The sequence below is a fragment of the Aotus nancymaae genome, unplaced genomic scaffold, assembly GCF_030222135.1.
Source record: "Aotus nancymaae isolate 86718 unplaced genomic scaffold, 86718_ANA_hifiasm-v0.15.2.pri h1tg000029l, whole genome shotgun sequence".
NCBI classification, from domain to species: domain Eukaryota; kingdom Metazoa; phylum Chordata; class Mammalia; order Primates; family Aotidae; genus Aotus; species Aotus nancymaae.
In genome coordinates, this window is record NW_026988442.1 from 76122884 (window position 1) to 76143372 (window position 20489).

At 42.2% G+C, this 20489-nt stretch overlaps 1 protein-coding gene across 13 annotated transcripts in view; it reads right to left on the reverse strand.

Annotated features, from left to right (window-relative positions):
* Positions 1-5223: 5223 nt before the first annotated feature.
* Positions 5224-20489, reverse strand: part of R3HDM1 (R3H domain containing 1) — a 123068-nt gene continuing 107802 nt past the window's right edge. For 12 of the 13 annotated variants that reach the window (XM_064382811.1, XM_012468470.2, XM_012468464.2 and 9 more), the window contains 5 exons: positions 20164-20336; positions 15095-15239; positions 8772-8854; positions 8223-8307; positions 5224-6552 (listed from right to left, as the gene is read on the reverse strand). In XM_064382811.1, coding sequence (XP_064238881.1) covers positions 6197-6552; positions 8223-8307; positions 8772-8854; positions 15095-15239; positions 20164-20336 — 842 coding nt within the window. In that variant the 3' untranslated portion in view covers positions 5224-6196. The remainder of the gene's footprint in view (positions 6553-8222; positions 8308-8771; positions 8855-15094; positions 15240-20163; positions 20337-20489) is intronic. The other variant, XM_064382809.1, reaches the window with a different exon arrangement.

Genomic DNA, 20489 nt, shown 5'->3' on the forward strand with positions numbered 1-20489 from the left:
AATTGGCTGGGTGCAGTGGCTCACGCCTGTAATACCAGCACTTTGGGAGGCCAAGGCAGGTGGAGCACGAGGTCAGGAGATCGAGATCAACCTGGCCAACATGGTGAAACCCCGTCTCTACTAAAAATACAGAAAAATTACCTGGGTGTGGTGGCACATGCCTGTAGTTCCAGCTACTTGGGAGGCTGAGGCAGGAGAATTGCTTGAACCCAGAAGGTGGAGGTTGCAGTGAGCTGAGATCACACCACTGCACTACATACAGCCTGGGTGACAGCACGAGACTCTGTCTAGAAAAAAATAATACAAAAATTAGCTGGGTATGGTGTAATCCTGTAGCCTGTAATCCCAGCTACTCGGGAGGCTGAGGTGGGAGAATTGCTTGAACCTGGGAGGTGGAGGTTGCAGTGAGTGCAGTGAGCAGAGATAGTGCCACTGTAACTGCACTCCCACCTGTGTGACACGGACTCCATCCCCCTCCCAAAAAAGATGCAGTATTTGCATATAACCTATGCAAATCCTCTTGTTTAAATCATCTCTGGATTACTTATAATACCTAATATAAGGTAAATGCTATGTAAATAGTTGTTATATTATTGTTTAGGGAATAATGATGAGGAAAACAAATCTGTATATATTCAGTACAGATGCATTATTTTTCCAAGATATTTTTGATCTGTGGTAGGTTAAAGCCATGGCTGTGGAACCCACAGATATGGAGGGCTGATTTTCCTTTTTTTTTGAGATGGGCTCACTCTGTCACCAGGGCTGGAGTACAGTGATGGGATTATAGCTCACTGTAGCCTCGACCTCCTGGGGTCAAGTCATCCTCCCACCTCAGCCCCTCAGGTAGCTGGGAATACCCGTGCTCAACACCATGTGTGGCTAATTTTTAACATTATTTTGTTGGAAACAGGGTCTCACTCTGTTGCTGAGGCTTAAGCAATCCTCCCACCTTGGCCTCACAAAGTGTTGGGATTACAGGCATGAGCCACTGCACTTGACTTGGCCCTTCCCCTGACTGTACTTTTTTTTTTTTTTTGAGATGGAGTCTTGCTCTGTTGCCCAGGATGGAGTGCAGTGTTGCAATCTTTCTTCCGGGTAGTGGGGATTACAGGCACCCACCACCATGCCCAGCAAATTTTTGTATTTTTAGTAGAGATGGAGTTTCACCATGTTGGCCAGGCTGGTCTTGAACTCCTGACCTCAGGTGATTCACCACCTCGGCCTCCCAAGGTGCTGGGATTACAGGGCTGAGCCACCGTGCCCAGCCAACTGTACTTTTTAAAAATAATAAAAAAAATTATCTGGGTTTGGTTGCTCACGCCTGTAATCCCCGTACCTTGGGAGGCTGAGGCAGGTAGATCATCTGACTTTAGGAGTTTGAGACCAACCTGGCCAACATGGTGAAACCCCATCTCTACTAAAAATACAAAAAATTAGCTGGGTGTGGTGGCATGTGCCTGTAGTCCCAGCTACTAGGGAGGCTGAGGCAAGAGAATCACTTGAACCCGGGAGGCAGAAGTTGCAGTGAGTCGAGGTTGTGCCATTGCACTTCAGCCTGGGCAACAAGAGCAAAATTCCATCTCGAAAAATAAATACATTAAAAAATAATTTAGTTAAGGGTTTATCTATTTCAATGCTTCTCCTTCCCCACCCTGCAAATAACCAACTTTTATCATTTTTCTGATTCAGAAGTTCCCACTGCCTTTTCTTTACAGCCCTCCAGTATTCTTATGTGGGTGAAATCAAACCAAAATGAATACAAGTAGAGACATTGAAGGGAAAAATAATGAACAAATATGCACTGTGCAGCCTGAGCATATGTAGACATGGGGGTGGATTCAAGGGCAGCTGTGTTTGCTTTTCAAGCTGGTGAAGGTCATGGGCTGAATGTGTGTGCAAGAGCCTCAGGTTCTTTTAGCATCAGCTGTTAAAGGCTTCTAGAATCCCAAGAAACCAGGGGCCAGCTTTGAATCCCACCAGCATGTAAAAAGTGCCTTTGTGCTAGCACTTCACTGGGCCCTAGAAGATGGAACTCATGCTCTTTGCCTTTGAAGACTAAAGATAACATATTATCTGTTGGGCAGGCAGTGGGCTGGGATTAGGGGTCTTGCCTCTGCTGAAGTCTTAAATTAGCATGTTTTCTGTTGTTGATAGCATGTAGAGAATCCAACTTAGCTATTTCCTAAGGTAGCTGCAGATATGCTGCCTTTACTTTTCCCAAACTAATCTGGAACTGTGGGTTCTACTCAGAGGTCTGTGTTTCTACACTATTCACAGCCCGTAAAGCCCTCCCTAGTGGGATCAGGAAAAAATTTTCCTAGCTTGGGAAAGGCTCAGATCCCTATTTTGTTGTCAGCTCTGATGCCAAACTAATAGTTGTTTTTTTGTTTTTTTTTTGAGATGGAGTTTTGCTCTTGTTGCACAGGCTGGAGTGCAACCTCTGCCACAACCTCTGCCTCCCGGGTTCAAGTGATTCTCCTGCCTCAGCCTCCCGAGTAGCTGGATTACAGGCATGCACCAGCACGCCTGGCTAATTTTGTATTTTTAGTAGAGACAGGGTTTCTCCATGTTGGTCAGGCTGGTTTTGAACTCCTGACCTCAGGTGGTCCGCCCACCTTGGCCTCCCAAAGTGCTGGGATTACAGGCCTGAGCCACCTGACTGGCCCAACCTAATAATTTTTAATTACCTGTGGCACCACAGCAAACACACTTTGTACTCTAGATCACACACACATACCCAATATATCCATGTTCTTCACAAACCAAGAGCTTAAAACTATAAGCCGTATTTGTTTTCTAATATTAAGTAGCATAAACAGAATGTTATGAACTGATCACTATCATTCCCAAAGAAAGGGTTGCTGGAGCTGCTAATATTGGCACAAGAAAGAATAACACTTTATTGGTAAAAGTAATATCTACCCCTAAAAATGGTCAGTGGTCTGGAAAAACCCACGATTAGGATTATTGCCAGGACTGTGGGACATCTGAAGCTGTCTTTAAGATTTCCAGTCTAGACCAAATCATATCTTAAGTGCCTCCTGTGTCTGCTTCTGCCTCCCACCATTTTTATACAGGTGAAATAAGATTTTTAGATCAAAAAGAATAGGAGAATGTACAGATTAGGAAACGTGCATATATGTTTGTAATGGTGGGAGGGTTGGCAATTTCATTATTATTTCCATGTGATTGTCAGGGAATGCAATGGTGGTGGTAGGAGTTAACTCCACAATAGCCTCTGATCTTTTTCAGGTCTAGTGTCTTACCTATTTACTTTGCACAGTATTCAACTTCTGCAAGATAAACTAAAAGTTTAAAGCAAAAACCGGAGTTTACCAGAATTCCTACTGCAGGAGTTAATTTTTTTTTTTGAGATGGAGTCTTGCTCTGCCTCCCAGGCTGGAGTGCAATGGTGCAATCTCAGCTCACTGCAAGCTCCGCCTCCCAGGTTCAAGTCATTTTCCTGCTTCAGCCTCCAAAGTAGTTGGGATTATAGGCCCCTGCCACTGTGCCCAGGTAGTTTTAAATTTTTTAGTAGAGACAGGGTTTCACCATGTTGGCCAGGCTGGTCTCAAACTCGTGACCTCAGGTGATCCAGCCACCTCGGCCTCCCAAAGCGTTGGGATTACAGGCATGAGACATCACGCCTGGGCTTTATTATTATCTTTTTTTTTTTTGAGTTTTGCTTTTTCGCCCAGACTAGAGTGAAGTGGCATGATCTCAGCTCACTGCAAACTCCGCCCTCCAGGTTCAAGCGATTCTCCTGCCATAGCCTCCCGAGTACCTGGGATTACAGGCGCCCACCACCAAATCCTGACCTCAGGTGATCCACCTGCCTCGGCCTCTGAAAGTGCTGGGATTACAGGCATGAGCCACCGTGCCGGGCCTAAAGAGAATATTCCAGAGAAATTAATTGCAGGCCAGTTGCGGTGGCTCAAAATGTAATCCCAGCACTTTGGGAAGCCGAGGAGGGTGGATCACCTGAGGTCACCAGCCTGGCCAACATGGCGAAAACTTATCTGCTAAAAATACAAAAATTAGCAGGGCATGGCGGCAGGTGCCTGTAATCCCAGCTACTTGGGAGGCTGAGAGAGAATTGCTTGAACCCGAGTCTGATGTTGCAGTGAGCTGAGACTGTGCCACTGCACTCCAGACTGGGTGACAGAGTGAGACTCCGGTCTCAAAAAAAAAGAAAAAAAGAAAAATTAATTGCAAGAACCATGAGGTTGTGACTTTTTTTGGTCTCCATCCCCATGTATGATTGAAGAATTGTTGCTGAAATGCTAGCCTTATTTACATATCCTCTCCATCTTTGACTCTCTACAGGTCAAAAATATTAAAATTCAACAAGCCTTGGAAGCAAGAGATTTTTCACAGACCTCACACTCTTACTCTTTCCCCCAGGTATGGCTCCTTAATCTAACATGGTTCTAAGACAGCTCCAACTTTTGATCCCAGGAGTACATTATTCACAATTGGGATGTGCTAGTTGGTGGAGAGGCCTACCATTCTCTGGGACCACTGGGACCTTGCAAGTGCTCTAGAGTGAGTGCACATCTGCACCAGAGTCTGGTAACACCTAGTGCTCTTCAATTTCATAGTAAAATCTCTAGTCTGGGCTGAAAGATAACCAGGCTCCAGGCAAGCTGCAGTTGGCAGACCCCATGTTTTAGATTTCCCAGCAGTGTGACTTTGCCTGGCCAACCAAAGGGAAAAGATGTCTATAAAGCGTTTGAGCCTAAGTGGACAATTGGGTGTACAATACTTAAGCTAATAACAATTTTTTTTTTTTTTTCAAATTAGAGACGGGGTTTCACCATGTTGGCCAGTCTGGTCTTGAACTCCTGACCTCATGATCCGCCCGCCTCGGCCTCCCAAAGTGCTGGGATTACAGGCGTGAGCCACCGCGCCCAGCCTAAAAACAAAATTTTTATTTCACCAAACCTAATGTTCTGTTTTCAGTTGCCTGACAATAAGTATGTTCATTCATACTCCAAATTGTAACTTTATGATAGAGAACACAGTAATATGAATCATATCCACCAGGAATCACTGCCACAGAGAAAGGGATGTTTAGGACATTTGTAAATTAGGTTGTTTACAGTTTTTCATCTTCTGTAAATCTGAAATTGACTTAACTCTTCCAGAAAGGTTATTGTCTTCAAAACTGACAATCATTTAAAAGATGTTTTTTATTTAAAAAAAAAAGACAAAGTGAGCCCGTATTTGTAAACATTTATTCTCTTGAACTGAAAAAGGCTTGCATCAGCACACATTGTACAGCCTTGCAAATTACACAGAAATTGAAAAGAAGGTTCCTTGTTCATAAGTGCAATGAATCTTTGATGTCCAGTGATCTGCTGCAAACAACGAAAACAAACTGTAAACCACTTAAGAAGTTTCCAGCACTCATCAAATGCATTTCCTTAGGTGACAAAAAATCCACAAGGAGGGGAATGCAAGTAAGTGGCATTTAGTTATTAGAGAGATACTTAAAAAAAGTGGAAGTATTTTCCTGCTTAGAATGATTCCTGTTCTCCTTTGACTGTAAGTGGTTTAAGAGGCATTAAGAACATAATTTATTTTATACTTAATGTTCATACTACCTAAATGAATAAGGAAAGGACCCTACAGGGAAGAGTTCCATATTTTTTGGCAAACGTTTCTGAGTTTAGAGATTTGGGGAAGCGTAATCCTCTATTTGTGGGCTCTTCTTAGCATCCCTAACCCCCAAAGAGATAGTATACGGTTTTGACTTGGTTACTTCACTCCTGCATTCTTTTCCCCCCACATTTTAAGTTGGGTCACATTGTGCTGGCTGCAAAAAGAAATACAGGTTGCAACTGGTTATAATCATTTTGAAGAATAATTTGCTATACAATAGAGCTTTGGATCTGATATAATAATTCACAAATATAAAACAAAATAACTATAAAAGGAGGCATTTGAACGGTATTTCCTTAGAAAGACCTGCTAACTCTGTATCATTCTGATGTGGATTCCTACAGTCATGTGGGGTGAAATGCGTATTTTCCCCCCTTTGCTGGATCACTGGCCTTTCTTCAAAAGCTATATCGCCATGACCACACGTCCTAGGAGTCTCTATAATGTTAACAGAAGCTCCAAATACCAAGCCAATCAAAGATGGGAGAGGGCAGGGAAACCATAAAGGTGAAGGGTCCAAAGGTGGCTGTTACTGAGAACTTGCCCTTTCCAAAATGTGAAAGTCATAGTGCTTCTTGCTTGTTCTCAGCTTAAACTTGTTAACTGAGTTAATTTGTTTCTTCAATGCATTCTGTGCAGCTGAAATGGAGGGGAATGTGGCTAAGACCGTGTACGTGGAGGCCAAGTCACTGGGTTTAGAGCGTTCAGGGTTGACAGTGTTGTCCCCGCTGCCACAGCAGAGGGGGTGACGACGTGGCTGGGACTGGGGATCCCGGAGCCACCGGATCTTGGCGCCAATTTTAAAGAGTTCCCCAAAAAGCTTTTCAGCTTCCATGCGAGTTATTCCATCTGGTAGTTCAGTAATTTCCAAGACCTTCCCAACAACTAGAATAGAAAAGGTGCAGAATTAATACATCCCTGTAACCAAAATAAGTTGGTAAAAAAAAGCACTGCAGACCCAAATATGACATGGGACATCACTCAAATCCACAAAATTAAAATTGTTAGGGCCATCTTTTTTTAGGTGGGAGACGGAGTCTCTGTCACCCAGGCTGGAGTGCAGTGGCATGATCTTGGCTCACTGCAACCTCTGGCTCCCAGGTTCAAGTAATTCTCCTGCCTCAGCCTCCCGAGTAGCTGGGATTACAGGTACCCACCACCCCACCCGGCTAATTTGTTTTTGTTTTTAGTAGAGACGGATAGGGTTTCACCATGTTGGCCAGGCTGGTCTCGAATTCCTGAGCTCAGGCAATCAACCTGCCTCGGCCGTCCAAAGTGCAAGGATTACAGGTGTGAGCCACTGCACCCGGCCAGGGACGTCTATCTTTTAAATCATTCCTACTTACCCTGTAGGCAAAGGGTATAGAGCTAATAGTGTTAAAGCTATCGAGCCGGGTGCATCTGTAATCCTAGCACTTTGGGAGGTTGAGGCAGGTGGATGACCTGAGGTCTGGAGTTCGAGACCAGCTTGACCAATATGGTGAAACCCTGTCCATCTCTACTAAAAACACAAAAAATTAGCTGGGGGTGGTGGTGGGCACCTGTAATCCCAGCTAACTGGGAGGCTGAGGCAGGAGAATCCCCTGAACCTGGGAGATTGAGGTTGCAGTGAGCTGAGATCTCGACATTGCACTTCCAGCCTCGGCAATAAGAGTAAAACTCCATCTCAAAAATAAAATAAAATAAATAAAACAAAGCTACTGATGTCAGTCTTCACTGGCAGTTGCACAAATAAAATGAAGCATCGTACAGTGGCTTCTTTAAATTAGGTGATCTCAGGCAAACAATTTTCTGAACTTCACATTTCCATTGGAAAATAAAATAAAAGCACTTGCCCATACCACACCACAAGGCTGCTGAGTAGAAAGTTAAAGTACAAACCTGAAGGCACTTTACCACAGAGAGGGAATGTATTTATTCATTCAGACTCTCTCCCACATGGATGTAAGGACAAACCTTTTCTCAAAGAACTAAGAGGATTAAGAGTGTCACTCTACTTGTTCCTCTCACTCATCTCTCTTTGGCCCCTCTGTCCCTCCTAAATCTACCAGCACCTTACTATATATAATCTCACATCTCAAATGACGCAGGGTTACAGAAACATATTCAAGAACCCTAACTCAGAGATGGCAAAGATTATTATCACTTTCTGCAGGATTCTAGGAAGAGGAAAACTCATTTCTGTACTGTGGTGCAGTTATTTATTTTTTAGACGGAGTCTCATTTTGTTGCCCAGGCTGGAGTGCAGTGGTGTGATCTTAGCTCACTGCAACCTCTGCCTCCGAGCTCAAGTGATTTTCCTGCCTCAGCCTTCTGAGTAGCTGGGATTACAGGCACGTGCCACCATATTCAGCTAATTTTTGTATTTTTAGTAGACACAGGGTTTAACCATGTTGGTCAGGCTGGTCTCAAATTCTTGACCTCGTGATCCACCTGCCTCAGCCTTCCAAAGTGCTGGGATCATAGGGGTGAGCCACTGCACCCAGCCACTGTGGGGTATTTTTAGACTGTCACCAGTTTGCAGGCCCACATCCAGTTGCCCCTCAGAGACATACCTGCTTCTCCTGCTCCAAGGTCCGTGGATGCAGCTTTTTTAGCTTGTCTCCTTCCTCGGTTTCCATGCCTGCTGCCAGGCTGACCCTGAAAACCCACAAACAGTTGAGAAACAAGGTTAATAATGCTGAAAACTGCACTTCGGATGTTTAAAAACTAACACCCAAACACCTTTAGTTTGGGTTTCGCACTTTGGCAGAAGAAAACCAGTCCCAGGCCTTCTGAATTCTGCCTCTGTGGCAATGGCGTTCCTGTCCTTCATTATGACCAATCACTTGCTGACTTCATTAGCAAGAGTGCCCCAATCCCTAGCCACTGGCTGTCTTTGGGTGGCACTAGGGAATTACTGCTCTGCCAAGCGGCACACCATCTTCTCCCTTGCTCTGCCCCTGATGGAGCCACTGAAAATCTATGTAAAACAATTGGCAGGGGCACAGAGCTCTCCTTGGGCAGTGCCAACAGGTGGGCTCAGGGTTGCCCACCACACTCTGAGGGAGCTATGATGTTTGATGTTCTGCAACAAAGCCTGGCAGATTTGCTGTCTTTCATACCTGTTGGTTTGGAATGTGTCCGTGCAGAACAGCAGGAGGGTTGTACTGCAGTGGCTGGCCAAGTAATGGATACCTGGAATCTCCTGAAAGTCAATAACATATTTTTACATTTCTTCTTTCCTCAGTTAAAAAGTACTTGCCAGAGGCTGGGCACAGTGGCTCATACCTGTAATCTTAACACTCTGGGAGGCTGAGGCAGGTGGATCACTTGAGGCCAGGAGTTCGAGACGACCCTGGCCAACATGGTGAAACCCTATCTCTACTAAAAATACAAAAATTGGCAAGGTCTGGTGGTGGCTGCCTGTAATTCCAGTTACTCAGGAGGTGGAGGCATAAGAATTGCTTGAACTTGGGGGGTAGAGGTTGCAGTGAGCTGAGATGGTGGCACTGCACTCCAGCCTGACTGAGTGAAAGACTGTCTCAAAAAAAAACAAAAATAAAATTAAAAAGTACTTGCCAGAGTTTTCTAATGGGTCAAAGTAACATGAACAGGGGAAACAAATATGGTGGCATAAAAAAGTATAGGGAACTGACATTTTTCTTTTGGAGACAAGGTATTAGGGTATTGCTCTGTCGACAACCCAGGCTGGAGTGCAGTGGTGCACTCATAGCTCACTGCAGCCTTGAACTCCTGGGTTCAAGTGATCCTCCTGCCTCTGCCTCCCAAGTAGCTGGTACTACAAACACAAACTACCATGCCTGGCTAACTTTATTTTAGTAGAAATAAAGCCTCACTATATTGACCAGGCTGGTCTCAAACTCCTGGCCTCCAGCAATCCTTCCACCTCATGAGTTACTGGGATTACAGGTACAAGCCATCGTGCCTGGCTAAATGACATTTTAAAAATGAATTAAAAATTTCCACATATCCTTTTAAAAGCCCAGGCAAAATTCTGAAAAGATTAAGGACTAATAACAGTGGTTAAGAAGGAGGGTGAGTGGTAGGAACTACGTGAATAGAGACAGGATGGAGAGAAACTTCTCTGTATACTTTGAAGATATAGAAGGGAAGAATCTAAGAAAACCATGACACTAAATCCTAACATCCCGTATGAAAGACACCAAAATAACAATGACACACATACCAATCACTTGAGGTGCTGAAATCCACATCATTCTATTATATTAAAATCTTACCTTTCAGGGGAAGGAAGAAACTCTGGATAAACATTAAATCTTTATCTCCCCAATTCACTATTCATTGCTATAAATTTATGCATATATGCATGTACACATTTACATATACTCAAATGCACTTTAATAGTTTTAACCAAAGGGTAATTGTACATCCTAAGTCTTAAGTCTACTCTTCTTGATCTTTTTTTTTTCTTTTTTTAAATTTTTAAACACTAGTCAAGTGAAGCAGTGGGAGTGGAGAAGGAACAAAGAAATCTGTAACTGGTTGTGATCAATTAGTTGTAAACACCACTGCACTCGGACCAGCCTTTTTTTTTTTTTTTTGAGACAGAGTCTGGCTCTGTTGCCAGGCTAGAGTGCAGTGGTGAGATCTAGGCTCACTGCAACCTCTGCCTCTGGGTTCAAGCAATTCTCCTGCCTCAGCCTCCCGAGTAGCTGGGACTACAGGTATGTGCCACCACACCCAGCTAATTTTTGTATTTTTAGTAGAAACAGGGTTTCACCATGTTGGCCAGGATGGTCACAATTTCTTGACCTCGTGATCCACCCACCTCGGCCTCTCAAAGTGCTGGGATCACAGGCGTGAGCCACAGCACTCGGCCTTCTTAATCTTTAAGTGAAATTTGCATTTATAATTTCAATCTGCTTAGAAAAAGTTGTGTAGTTCTTAAGTGTCATTATTCATAAGTATCCCCTTCCTCAATCAATAAATGTGTATTAGTGAGGATGGAGATCTTCCAACGGCTTTATTTCACTCAGGAAAGCCTAAGGTCATCACAGGATAAAGGCTTAATAAATGCTGACTGCAAAAACTTTGTCTTGGAGAATAAGGTTCTTGTTTGTGCTACATTTTATTTTAAAATCACAAGTTCTCAAATTAAGTATATATTGTGTTTGGGGGAGGGTTATCAGTAGGTGCTAGGAAAGCAACCTTAGGAAATTGTACACCCCTTCTCCTGACAGCTTCATAACAGAAAGAAGCAAGGTGTGGACTTTGCCATTCCACAGGGCTCCTTTGGGGTGAACACAGTGAAGATGCCTGGGCAGCTCCCTGGCAGGACATATGCATGACACACTCTTTCCAAACCCAGATACGATATGGGGTTTAACACTGAGATCAAAGATGCCAAGTGAAGTGTGAAGGTGTATAGACAATAGTTGTGAAGTCCAGGTATGGTGGCTCACACCTGTAATCCCAGCACTTTGGGAGGCCTAGTTGGGCGGATCACGAGGTCAGGAGTTCGAGACCAGCCTGGCCAACATGGTGAATCTCTGTCTCTATTAAAGATACAAAAAATTAGCTGGGCATGGTGGTGCGCACTTGTAATCCCAGCTACTCGGGAGGCTGAGGCAGGAGAATTGCTTGAACCCAGGGGGCAGAGGTTGCAGTGAGGCAAGATTGCACTATTGCATTCCAGCCTGACAGGGTGAGATTCCGTCTCAAAAAAAAAAAAAAAAAAAAAAAAAAAATTGTAAAGAAGTAAGTGCTATAATAATGAAATTTAAAAAATTTAATGAGGCTCAAAAACTTAGCATTAACAGAATATAGAGAAAGTTGCTTAAAAATTCTGGAACCCCTTAGATAAAGACACCTAGTATTTAGTCATGTGTAATAGCATTTTTTTCAAATATGGAGATAAGATTATAGTCAGCAGTATAAAGACCCCTTCTAATAGGCTGGGTTAGGTGTTCCTCTTGAGGCATTCATATGAGACTGTATGACACATACTGTTTCAGTTTATTTTTTTAAAATATGAATTATTTTTCTAAATTTATTTATTTATTTAGAGACGGTCTCTTCTGTCGCTCAGGCTGGAGTGCAGCAGCATGATCTTAGCTCACGGCAACCTCTGCTTCCTGGGTTCAAGCAATTTTTCTGCCTCAGCCTCCTGAGTAGCTGGGATTACAGGTGTGTGCCACCATGTTTTTTTTTGTATTTGTAGTAGAGACGGGGTTTCACCACGTTGGTCAGGCTGGTCTGGAACTCCTGACCTCGCGATCCACTCGCCTTGGCCTCCCAAAGTGCTGGGATTACAGGCATGAGCCACCGCGCCCAGACTTTTTTCTAAATTTAATAAGGAATTTCTTTGTAGAAAATTTGGAGATAGAGAATTACAAAGGAGAAAATAAAAACCACCATGGTGCTGGGTGTGGTGGCTGACATTTGTAATCTCAGCACTTTGGGAAGCCAAGGTAGGAGGATTGCTTCAACCAAGGAGTTCGAAACCAGCCTGGGCAACCTGCCTCTACCGAAAATACAAAAATTAGCCAGGTGTGGTAGCACACCTGTAAGCCCAGTTAGTCAGGAGGCTGAGGTGGGAGGATCACCTGAGCCTGGGGAGGTCAAGGCTGCAGTGAGCCATGAGTGCACCACTGCACTACAACCTGGGTAATGGAGTGAGATGCTATCTCAAAACAAACAAACTAATCACAATAAAACCCACACTGGTAATTCCATCAATTCTAACATTTTGGTGTGTATCTTTTCAGTCTTCTATATGTGTGTACTCACACATGCATATGTGTGTGAATAACTTTTTAAGGAAATCAAGATATAATTAACACACAAAATCAACAAAGTACACATTTTAAGTGTTGAGCTTGATGAATTCTAACAATTGTAAAAGTCCACGTAACCATGACCCCCCTCACCCCCCTGCCCACATAAAGAGCATTTCCATCCCTGGAAGAGTTCCCTCCAGCCCCTTTCCAGTCAGTTCCACAACCCATCTCTACTACTATCTGATTTTTAACAACATAGATTAGTTTCTCTACAGCTGGATTTCATATAATTAGAATCATATAGAATATATTCTCTATTTGTCTGGTTTATTTTTTTGGTTAACATCGTGATCCGGAGAGTCAACATGTTGTTGTGTGTCAGTAGCTTGCTTTGTTCACTGTTATTGTTGACTAGTACCCTTGTAAGGATATAACACAATTTGCTTATCCAGTCTCCTGTTGATGGACATGTGGGTCATGTCCAGTTTGAGCTATTATAAAATAAGGTTGTTATAGATGTTCGTATACAAGACTGTGTGAAAATGTTTGCAATTCTCTTTCCTCTAAGAGTGAAATTGCTGGATTGTATGGCAAGTGACTAAAGTCTTACAAAACTGCCATATCTTTTCCTAAAGTGGTTTCATCATTGTACACTCACCGCTAATGTGTGAGAATTTTCGTAGCTCTGTATCTTTACTAACATTGTTTCTTAATTATTCACATATGGATTTTGCATGTTGTGGGAGTTTGGTGTACTTATTATTTTGTCACCCAGACAATAAGCACAGTACTCAATAGGTACTTTTCAATCCTCACCCTTCTCCCTCAAGTAGGCCCAAATGTCTATTGTTCCCTCCTTTGTGTCCATCAGTGTTTAGCTCCCACTTATAAGTGAGAACATTCTTTTTTTTTTTTTTTTTGAGATGGAGTCTCAATCTCGTCACCCAGGCTGGATTGTAGTGGCACAATCTTGGCTCACTGCAACCTCTGCCTCCCGGGTTCAAGCAATTCTCCTGCCTCAGCCTTCCAAGTAGCTGGGATTACAGGCATGTGCCACCACACCCAGCTAATTTTTGTATTTTTAGTAGAGACGGGGTTTCACCATGTTGGCCAGGCTGGTCTCGAACTCCTGACCTCAAGTGATCTACCCACCTCAGCCTCCCAAAGTGTTGTGAATACAGGCGTGAGCCACTATGCCCGGCAAGTGAGAACATTCTGTACCAACATTTGGTGTTGTCAATCTTTTTGATTATAGCCATTCTAATGGATGTGAAGTGATATTTCGTTCTGGCTTGAATATTCATTTCTATAATGACTCATGTTAAAAATCTTTTCAAGGGCTTATTAGACATCTGCATACTACTTCAAAGTGTCTGTGTAACTTGTTTTTCAAAATCACTCATCATATTGTGAATACTGCCCCTCCCCACTTTTTTTTTTTTTTTTAAGACAGAGTCTCGCTCTGTCGCCCAGGGTGGAGCGCAGTGGCGCAATCTTAGCTCATTGCAACCTCCACCTCCATGTTCAAGAGATTCTCCTTCCTCAGCCTCCATGAGTAGCTGGCACTACAGGTGTGTGCCACCACACACAGCTAATTTTTTGTATTTTTGGTAGAGATGGGGTTTCACTGTGTTAGCCAGGATGGTCTTGATCTTCTGACCTCGTGATCCACCCGCCTTGGCCTCCCAAAGTGCTGGAATTACAGGTGTGAGCCACTGTGCCCAGCCACCCCTTTTAATGATTTTTTAGATAGCTACATAATATTCCTTGCATGAATATACCATAATTTAAATATTCCTCATTGATGATCAAAGTTAGGTTGTTTTTAATTTTTTTTTTTTGCTACAGGATAAACTCTTCTGTATATAAATCTTTGTGTGCATTATCCTTAGGATAAATTCCAGCAAATAAAATGGTTTGCATATTAGTTTATGATCATCTGCTTGCATATCTGCTCCCCCAAGTATAAGGGTTAGTGAGGGTGAGGACTTCTCTTCATTTATCTTTATATACCAAGGACATAGCATTTCCTTAATAAATGTTTGCTGAATAAATTTTTGGATAATGTCTTTTTTCTGTTTAATTTTTGAGACAGAGTCTTGCTATGGTGTCAATGCTAGAATGCAGGGGCACAATCAGAGCTCACTGTAGTCTTGGATTCCTGGGCTCAAGTGATCCTCCTGCTTCAGCCTCCTGAGTAGCTGTGACTACAGTCATGTGCCACCACTTCTGATTTTTGTAGTTTCTGCAGACACAGTGTCTTGACTGGCCTTAAGTGATACTCCTGCATTTGCCTCCCAAAGTGCTGGGATTACAGATGTAAGCCATTGCACCTGGCCTGGATAAATTCTTGATATACATTACTCTAACATAGAAATTAAAATACTGAATAAATGTAGAAAACTGTATTATTACTATAGAGGAATGGATTCTAAGAATAAGTTAAAGCCATTTTAATGTGATCATGTAATTACTGAATATAAGTAATTACTGAATTAATAATTATTAATTAGCAATTATGCATTAAGGTTAGGAGAGTATATGGTCACAAATAGACATGCCTGAGTGGAGGTGAAGATGAAGCCCTGTGGAAAATAGGCGGTATTACCAAGATAAATTGCCAAGTGATTGGGAATGGATGTCTTAAATTCTCTGAAGTTGTGACTGGTTTCATGTACACTTACCTTGCCCAGGAACAAAAGGTCTAGGAAAGTGGGGCATGATGGAAAGTGGTGGTCCAGAGGGACGTACAGTTTTCAGAGTCGACAGCTGAGCTGGTGCTGGCGACTGAGCTGGTGAAATAATGGGGCTACTGAGTTGAGGGCTGTGCTGAAATTACAATTTGTCAAGAAAATGGGTCAGCATTTTGGGCACGCTTATTTTTTATTCTTCCTGATTACAAATATGTACTTGTTAGAAAAGAATTCAAACATCAGAGGAATATGTAATTTGCAATTCCCAAAAATAAACACTGGTAATAGATTGTTTCTATGCAGATGCATTCATACATCCATTCTTCACAAAAATGGGAACAGACTATACATCCTATTTTCAAAACTTGCTTTTGTACCTTGGCAATGTTATTGCCGATACTTTTGCATGAGAAAATACATATTGCTAACTCATTCTTTGTGTACACGCATATATACCCATATATCATTGTGTTTTTTGGAACTGTTTGAAAGTGAATTTCACAAGGTACTCCTTTAATCCAAAATAGTGTCTATTTCCTAAGAACAAGGACTTTTAAAGTACAATCAAAGTAGAATAATTAAAGTCAGGAAATTAACAATTCAATGGTATTATCTAATCTACTGTTAATTTAAATTTTGCCAAGTGTCCCACTAACATCCTTTATAGCAAAAGATAAGAAAAATGTTTCCCTTCAAGTCCAGAATCCAGACTAGAATCAAGGGCTGCATTTCATTGTCATGGCTCTTTAATCTTATTTAATCTGAAACAGAACGACACAGTCTTTCTTTTCTTTCATGACTTTGACATTTCTGAAGATTTGTTTCAGAAGATCGGTTATTTTGTAGACTGTCCTTCAATTTGGGTTTGTCTGCTGTCTCGTCATTAAAAAGGATCACCTGAGGTCATTCATGTTATATATTTGGAGAAGGAACACCAGAGAAGCAATGTTGTGCCCTTCTCAATGGATCACATCAGAAGGAACCTGATGTCTATCTGTCTGGTCTAGTACTGGTGATATTTACTTCAACTTCAACTGCTCTTTTAAGGTGGTGCCTACCAGGTTTCTCCACTGTAAATTACAATTTTTTACTTTGTAGTTTTAAGTATGTTGTGGGGAGATACTTTAAAAAAAAATTATGCTTTTCATCAGAATTTCACCCGCTGGTTGTGTAGCATCTAGTGCTGACTCTTGCCTGATGGTTTATTGGTGATGGTCTTCTAATTTCATGATTCCTTCTATATTTCTCACTTACACTAGTGTAAGACAGAGTTTCACTTTCCAGTTATTGATTTTTATCAGTATGGGCTCATGAATTCTTATTTTATTCTATGGGTGATCATTCATTTCTATCATTCTTTTTTTTTTTTTTGAGAAGGAATTTCGCCATACTGGCCAGGCTGGTCTCGAACTCCTGACCTCAGGTGATCTGCCTGCCTTGGCCTCCCAGAGTGCTGGGATTACAGGCGTGAGCCACTGTGCCTAGCCTCTATCATTCTTTTATGCCCCAAACCTTCACTCCTGATCCTGTATTCTTCAACACATCCTATTTTTCTTCTATCCCTTCCTTACTTTCTGGCACAGCAAGATGGCCTCACCCATCTGGTTCTTTCCCTGCACCAACTCTGGCAACAGTTATTTTTCTAAGGAGCCCTAGTTCCTTTTAATGGAGAATAGTTATTTAGAAACTACCATCTTAATAGTAGGTGTATCTCATTCTTTTCAGTATTACATACTTAAGGCCATTTTCCTAAATGGTACAGTAAAATCAGTTACTCATTGATGAATGTCAACACTGTTTACAGTTTTACAGGGAAAAAAGAAGTACTGTACAGATATTTTTGCACACTTATAATTTTTACCGGACAAAGTTCCAGAAGCATAGCTACATTTTGAAAAATGTCTCCAAAGTGCATTCCAAAGAGCTGTACCAACTTACACTACCACAAAGAGAGTCCAAGAGAGTTTATAACTTGATCATTGCCAAACTATTACTATGGCAATTATTGGTCTTCCTGAATTTTCCCAATTATATAGATAAAAAGCAGTTTTATATTTCCATCTGTTTAATGGCCATTGATAGTTTGTGAGCTGATCTATAAATGACCTTTGCCCCCCTTTTTTTTGAGACAGGGTCTCACTCTGTCACCTACGCTGGAGTACGGTAGTGTGATCACAGCTCACTGCAGAGTCTACCACTCAGGGTCAAGCAATCTTCCTGCTTCAGCCTCCCGAGTAGCTAAAACTACAGGTGTACACCATTACACCTGGCTAATTTTTAATTTTCTGTAGAGATGAGATCTCATTATGTTGCCTAGGCTGCTCTTGAACTCTTGGTCTCAAGTAATACTTTCTCCTTGGCCTCCTAAAGTGCTGAAATTACAGGCTTGAGCTACCACACCCAACCTCTATCTTTTTAAAAAAAGTTAAAATCTGGCTGGGTAAAGCAGCTCAAGCCTATGATCCCAGCACTTTGGGAGGCTGAGCCAGGTGGACCGCTTGAACTCAGGAGTTCGAGACCAGCCTGGGCAACATGGCAATACCTCATCTCTACAAAAAAAAAAAAAAATTAATTGGGCATGGTGGTGTGCATATGTGGTCTTAGCTACTCAAGAGGCTGAGGTGGGAGGATGGCTTGAGCCCAGGAGATGGAAGGTGCAACAGGTCCAGATCACGCCACTGCACTACAGCCTAGGTAATAGAGCCAGACCCTATCTCTAAATGAAAAAACTAGCTGGGTGTGGTAGAGTATACCTGTAGTCCCATCTACTTGGGAAGCTAAGGAGAAAAAATTGCTTGAGCCCAGGAGACTGAGGCTGCAGTAAGCAGTGATTGTGCAAACGCACTCCAGCCTGGGTGTCAGAGTGTGACTTTGTCTCAACAAAAGATAAAACCTTTAAATTCTATAAAATTTCAAGTATATAAAAGTATAGATAGAAAAACATAATGAAATTCCATGTACCTACCATCTAGGTTCAACTGTGATTGCCCCAGCTTTGTTTTTCCTGAAGTATTTAAAGCAAATCTCAGCATTTTACTTGTAAATATTTCGGTATACAGATATTTATATCTAAGAGATAACTCTGTTTTTCTTTTTTTTTGTGTGTGACAGAGTCTTGCTCTGTTACCCAGGCTGGAGTGCAGTGGTGCCATCTCTGCTTCCTGCAGCCTCTGCCTCCCAGATTCAAGCGATTCTCCTGCCTCAGCTTCCTGAGTAGCTGGGATTACAGGTGCTCACCACCACACCTGGCTAATTTTGGTATTTTTAGTAGAGACGGGGTTTCTCCATGTTGGCCAGGCTGGTCTCAAACTCCTGACCTCGTGATCTGCCTGCCTCGGTCTCCCAAAGTGTTGGGATTACAGGCATAAGCCACTGCGCATGTCTCTTTTTTGAGTTGGGGTCTCCCTCTGTTGCTAGGCTGGAGCGCAGTAGCATGATCCTAGCTCATTGTGGCCTTGAACTCCTGGGCTAATGTGATCTGCCACACCCAGATACTTCTTTTTTCTTTTTTGTTTTGTCTTCGGACGGAGTTTTGTTCTTGTTGCCCAGGCTGGAGTGCAATGGCGCAATCTCGGCTCACTGCAACCTCCGCTTCCTGGGTTTAAGCAATTTTCCTGCCTCAGCCTCCCAAGTAGCTGGGACTACAGGCGTGCGCCACCAGACCCAGCTAATTTTTGTATTTTTAGTAGAGACAGGGTTTCACCATGTTAACAGGAATGATCTTGATATCTTGACTTTGTGATCCGCCTGCCTCGGCCTCCCAAAGTGCTGAGATTACAGGTGTGAGCCACTGCACCTGGCCAATTTTTTGCATTTTTAATAGAGACAGGGTTTCACCATGTTACCCAGGCTGGTCTCAAACTCCTGGGTTCAAGGCCTGCCTAAGCCTCCCAAAGTGCTGGGATTACAAGCATGAGCCACAGCACATGGCCTTAAAAATTATCTTTTGAACATTCAGTCTCCAAATAAGATCCATATACTGGATCTAATATTGTATCTCTCAAGTCTCTTTTAATGTGTAACAGACCAAGCTTCTATTTCAAAATGTCATTTAGTAAAGCAACAGGGCGAATTTGTCCAGTAAAATATCCCACTGGTATCACGTAATTTGTTTTTGTTTCTTCCTATATTTCCCACAAACTAGTAGCTAAGGTTAGAGGCTTGAACAGATTCAGGTTGAAATTTCGTAAGAGTATATCACAAGTAATGCTGTGGACTTCCTTCTATACCACATTAAGAGGTAAATAATGTTTGGCTGGCCCAGTTTTAGTGATGTTCCAATTGATTAGTGGGTTCACGGCTGTCTGTCTAATCTATCCATTTAAAATATCCCACAAAACTTTTTTTTTTTAAGAAGGCAGCTTCTCAACCAAAACTTTTTAATATTTTTGCATCTGCTGATGATTTTCTGGCAACTTTCTAATTCTACCATTGCTTCTGCATTTACTAATTGGATTCTTCTATGAAGAACTTTCCCTTATCAACTATTTGGTTACATTAATATATAGTCATATAGGAAAGGTAGGATAAGTGCTTTTCTTTATCAAATTTTAGATCTAGTTTTTCTTTTAAAGTTAAAAAACATTTTTTGAATATGCAGAAGTTAGCAAATAATATTTAAATACTGAATTAAATTCTTTTTCTTCTTTTTTTTTGTTTTTGAGATGGAGTTTTGCTCTTGTTGCCCAGGCTGGAGCACAATGGTGCGATCTCAGCTCACTGCAACATCTGCCTCCCGAGTTTAAATGATTCTTCTGCCTTAGCCTTACTGGGATTACAGGCATGTGCCACCACACCTGGCTGATTTTGTATTTTTAGTAGAGATGGGGTTTCACCATGTTGGTCACACTGGTCTTGAACTTCTGACTTCAGATAATCCCCCTGCCTCAGCCTCCCAGGTGGCTCTCCCCTGCTGGGATTACAGGGGAGAGCCACCACGCCTGGCCCAAATTATCTTATTAATCTGCTTGACAGGATTTCAAATTCAAGCCTTATATAGATCAAATCTTATATAACAAAAATGTAACGTTTCAAAATGATAATGAACAAAAGCATCTTACCTGGACGATATTGTCTACACTGCTAAACTCTACACACTTCTGTCCTCTCTGATGATCACAGTAGTATTTGTTTTGTTTCCACTGCGGGGGTGAGTGGGCACAAGATTGTGGATTGTTTGGTACACTGAGCTGCATCATCACCATCCCCCCACCAGGTGGCGGTGGTGGCACAGCTGAAAATCAGAATTACAACACTACAGTCAGTGTATGTTAGCAACTAGTTGGTATCTCTGAACACTAGGATAACAGTAGTAATCTTACATGTCTCAACAAAATTTTACTATTAACTAAGAAAACCAGGTTGAAGCCCTAGTGAATCGTACTGT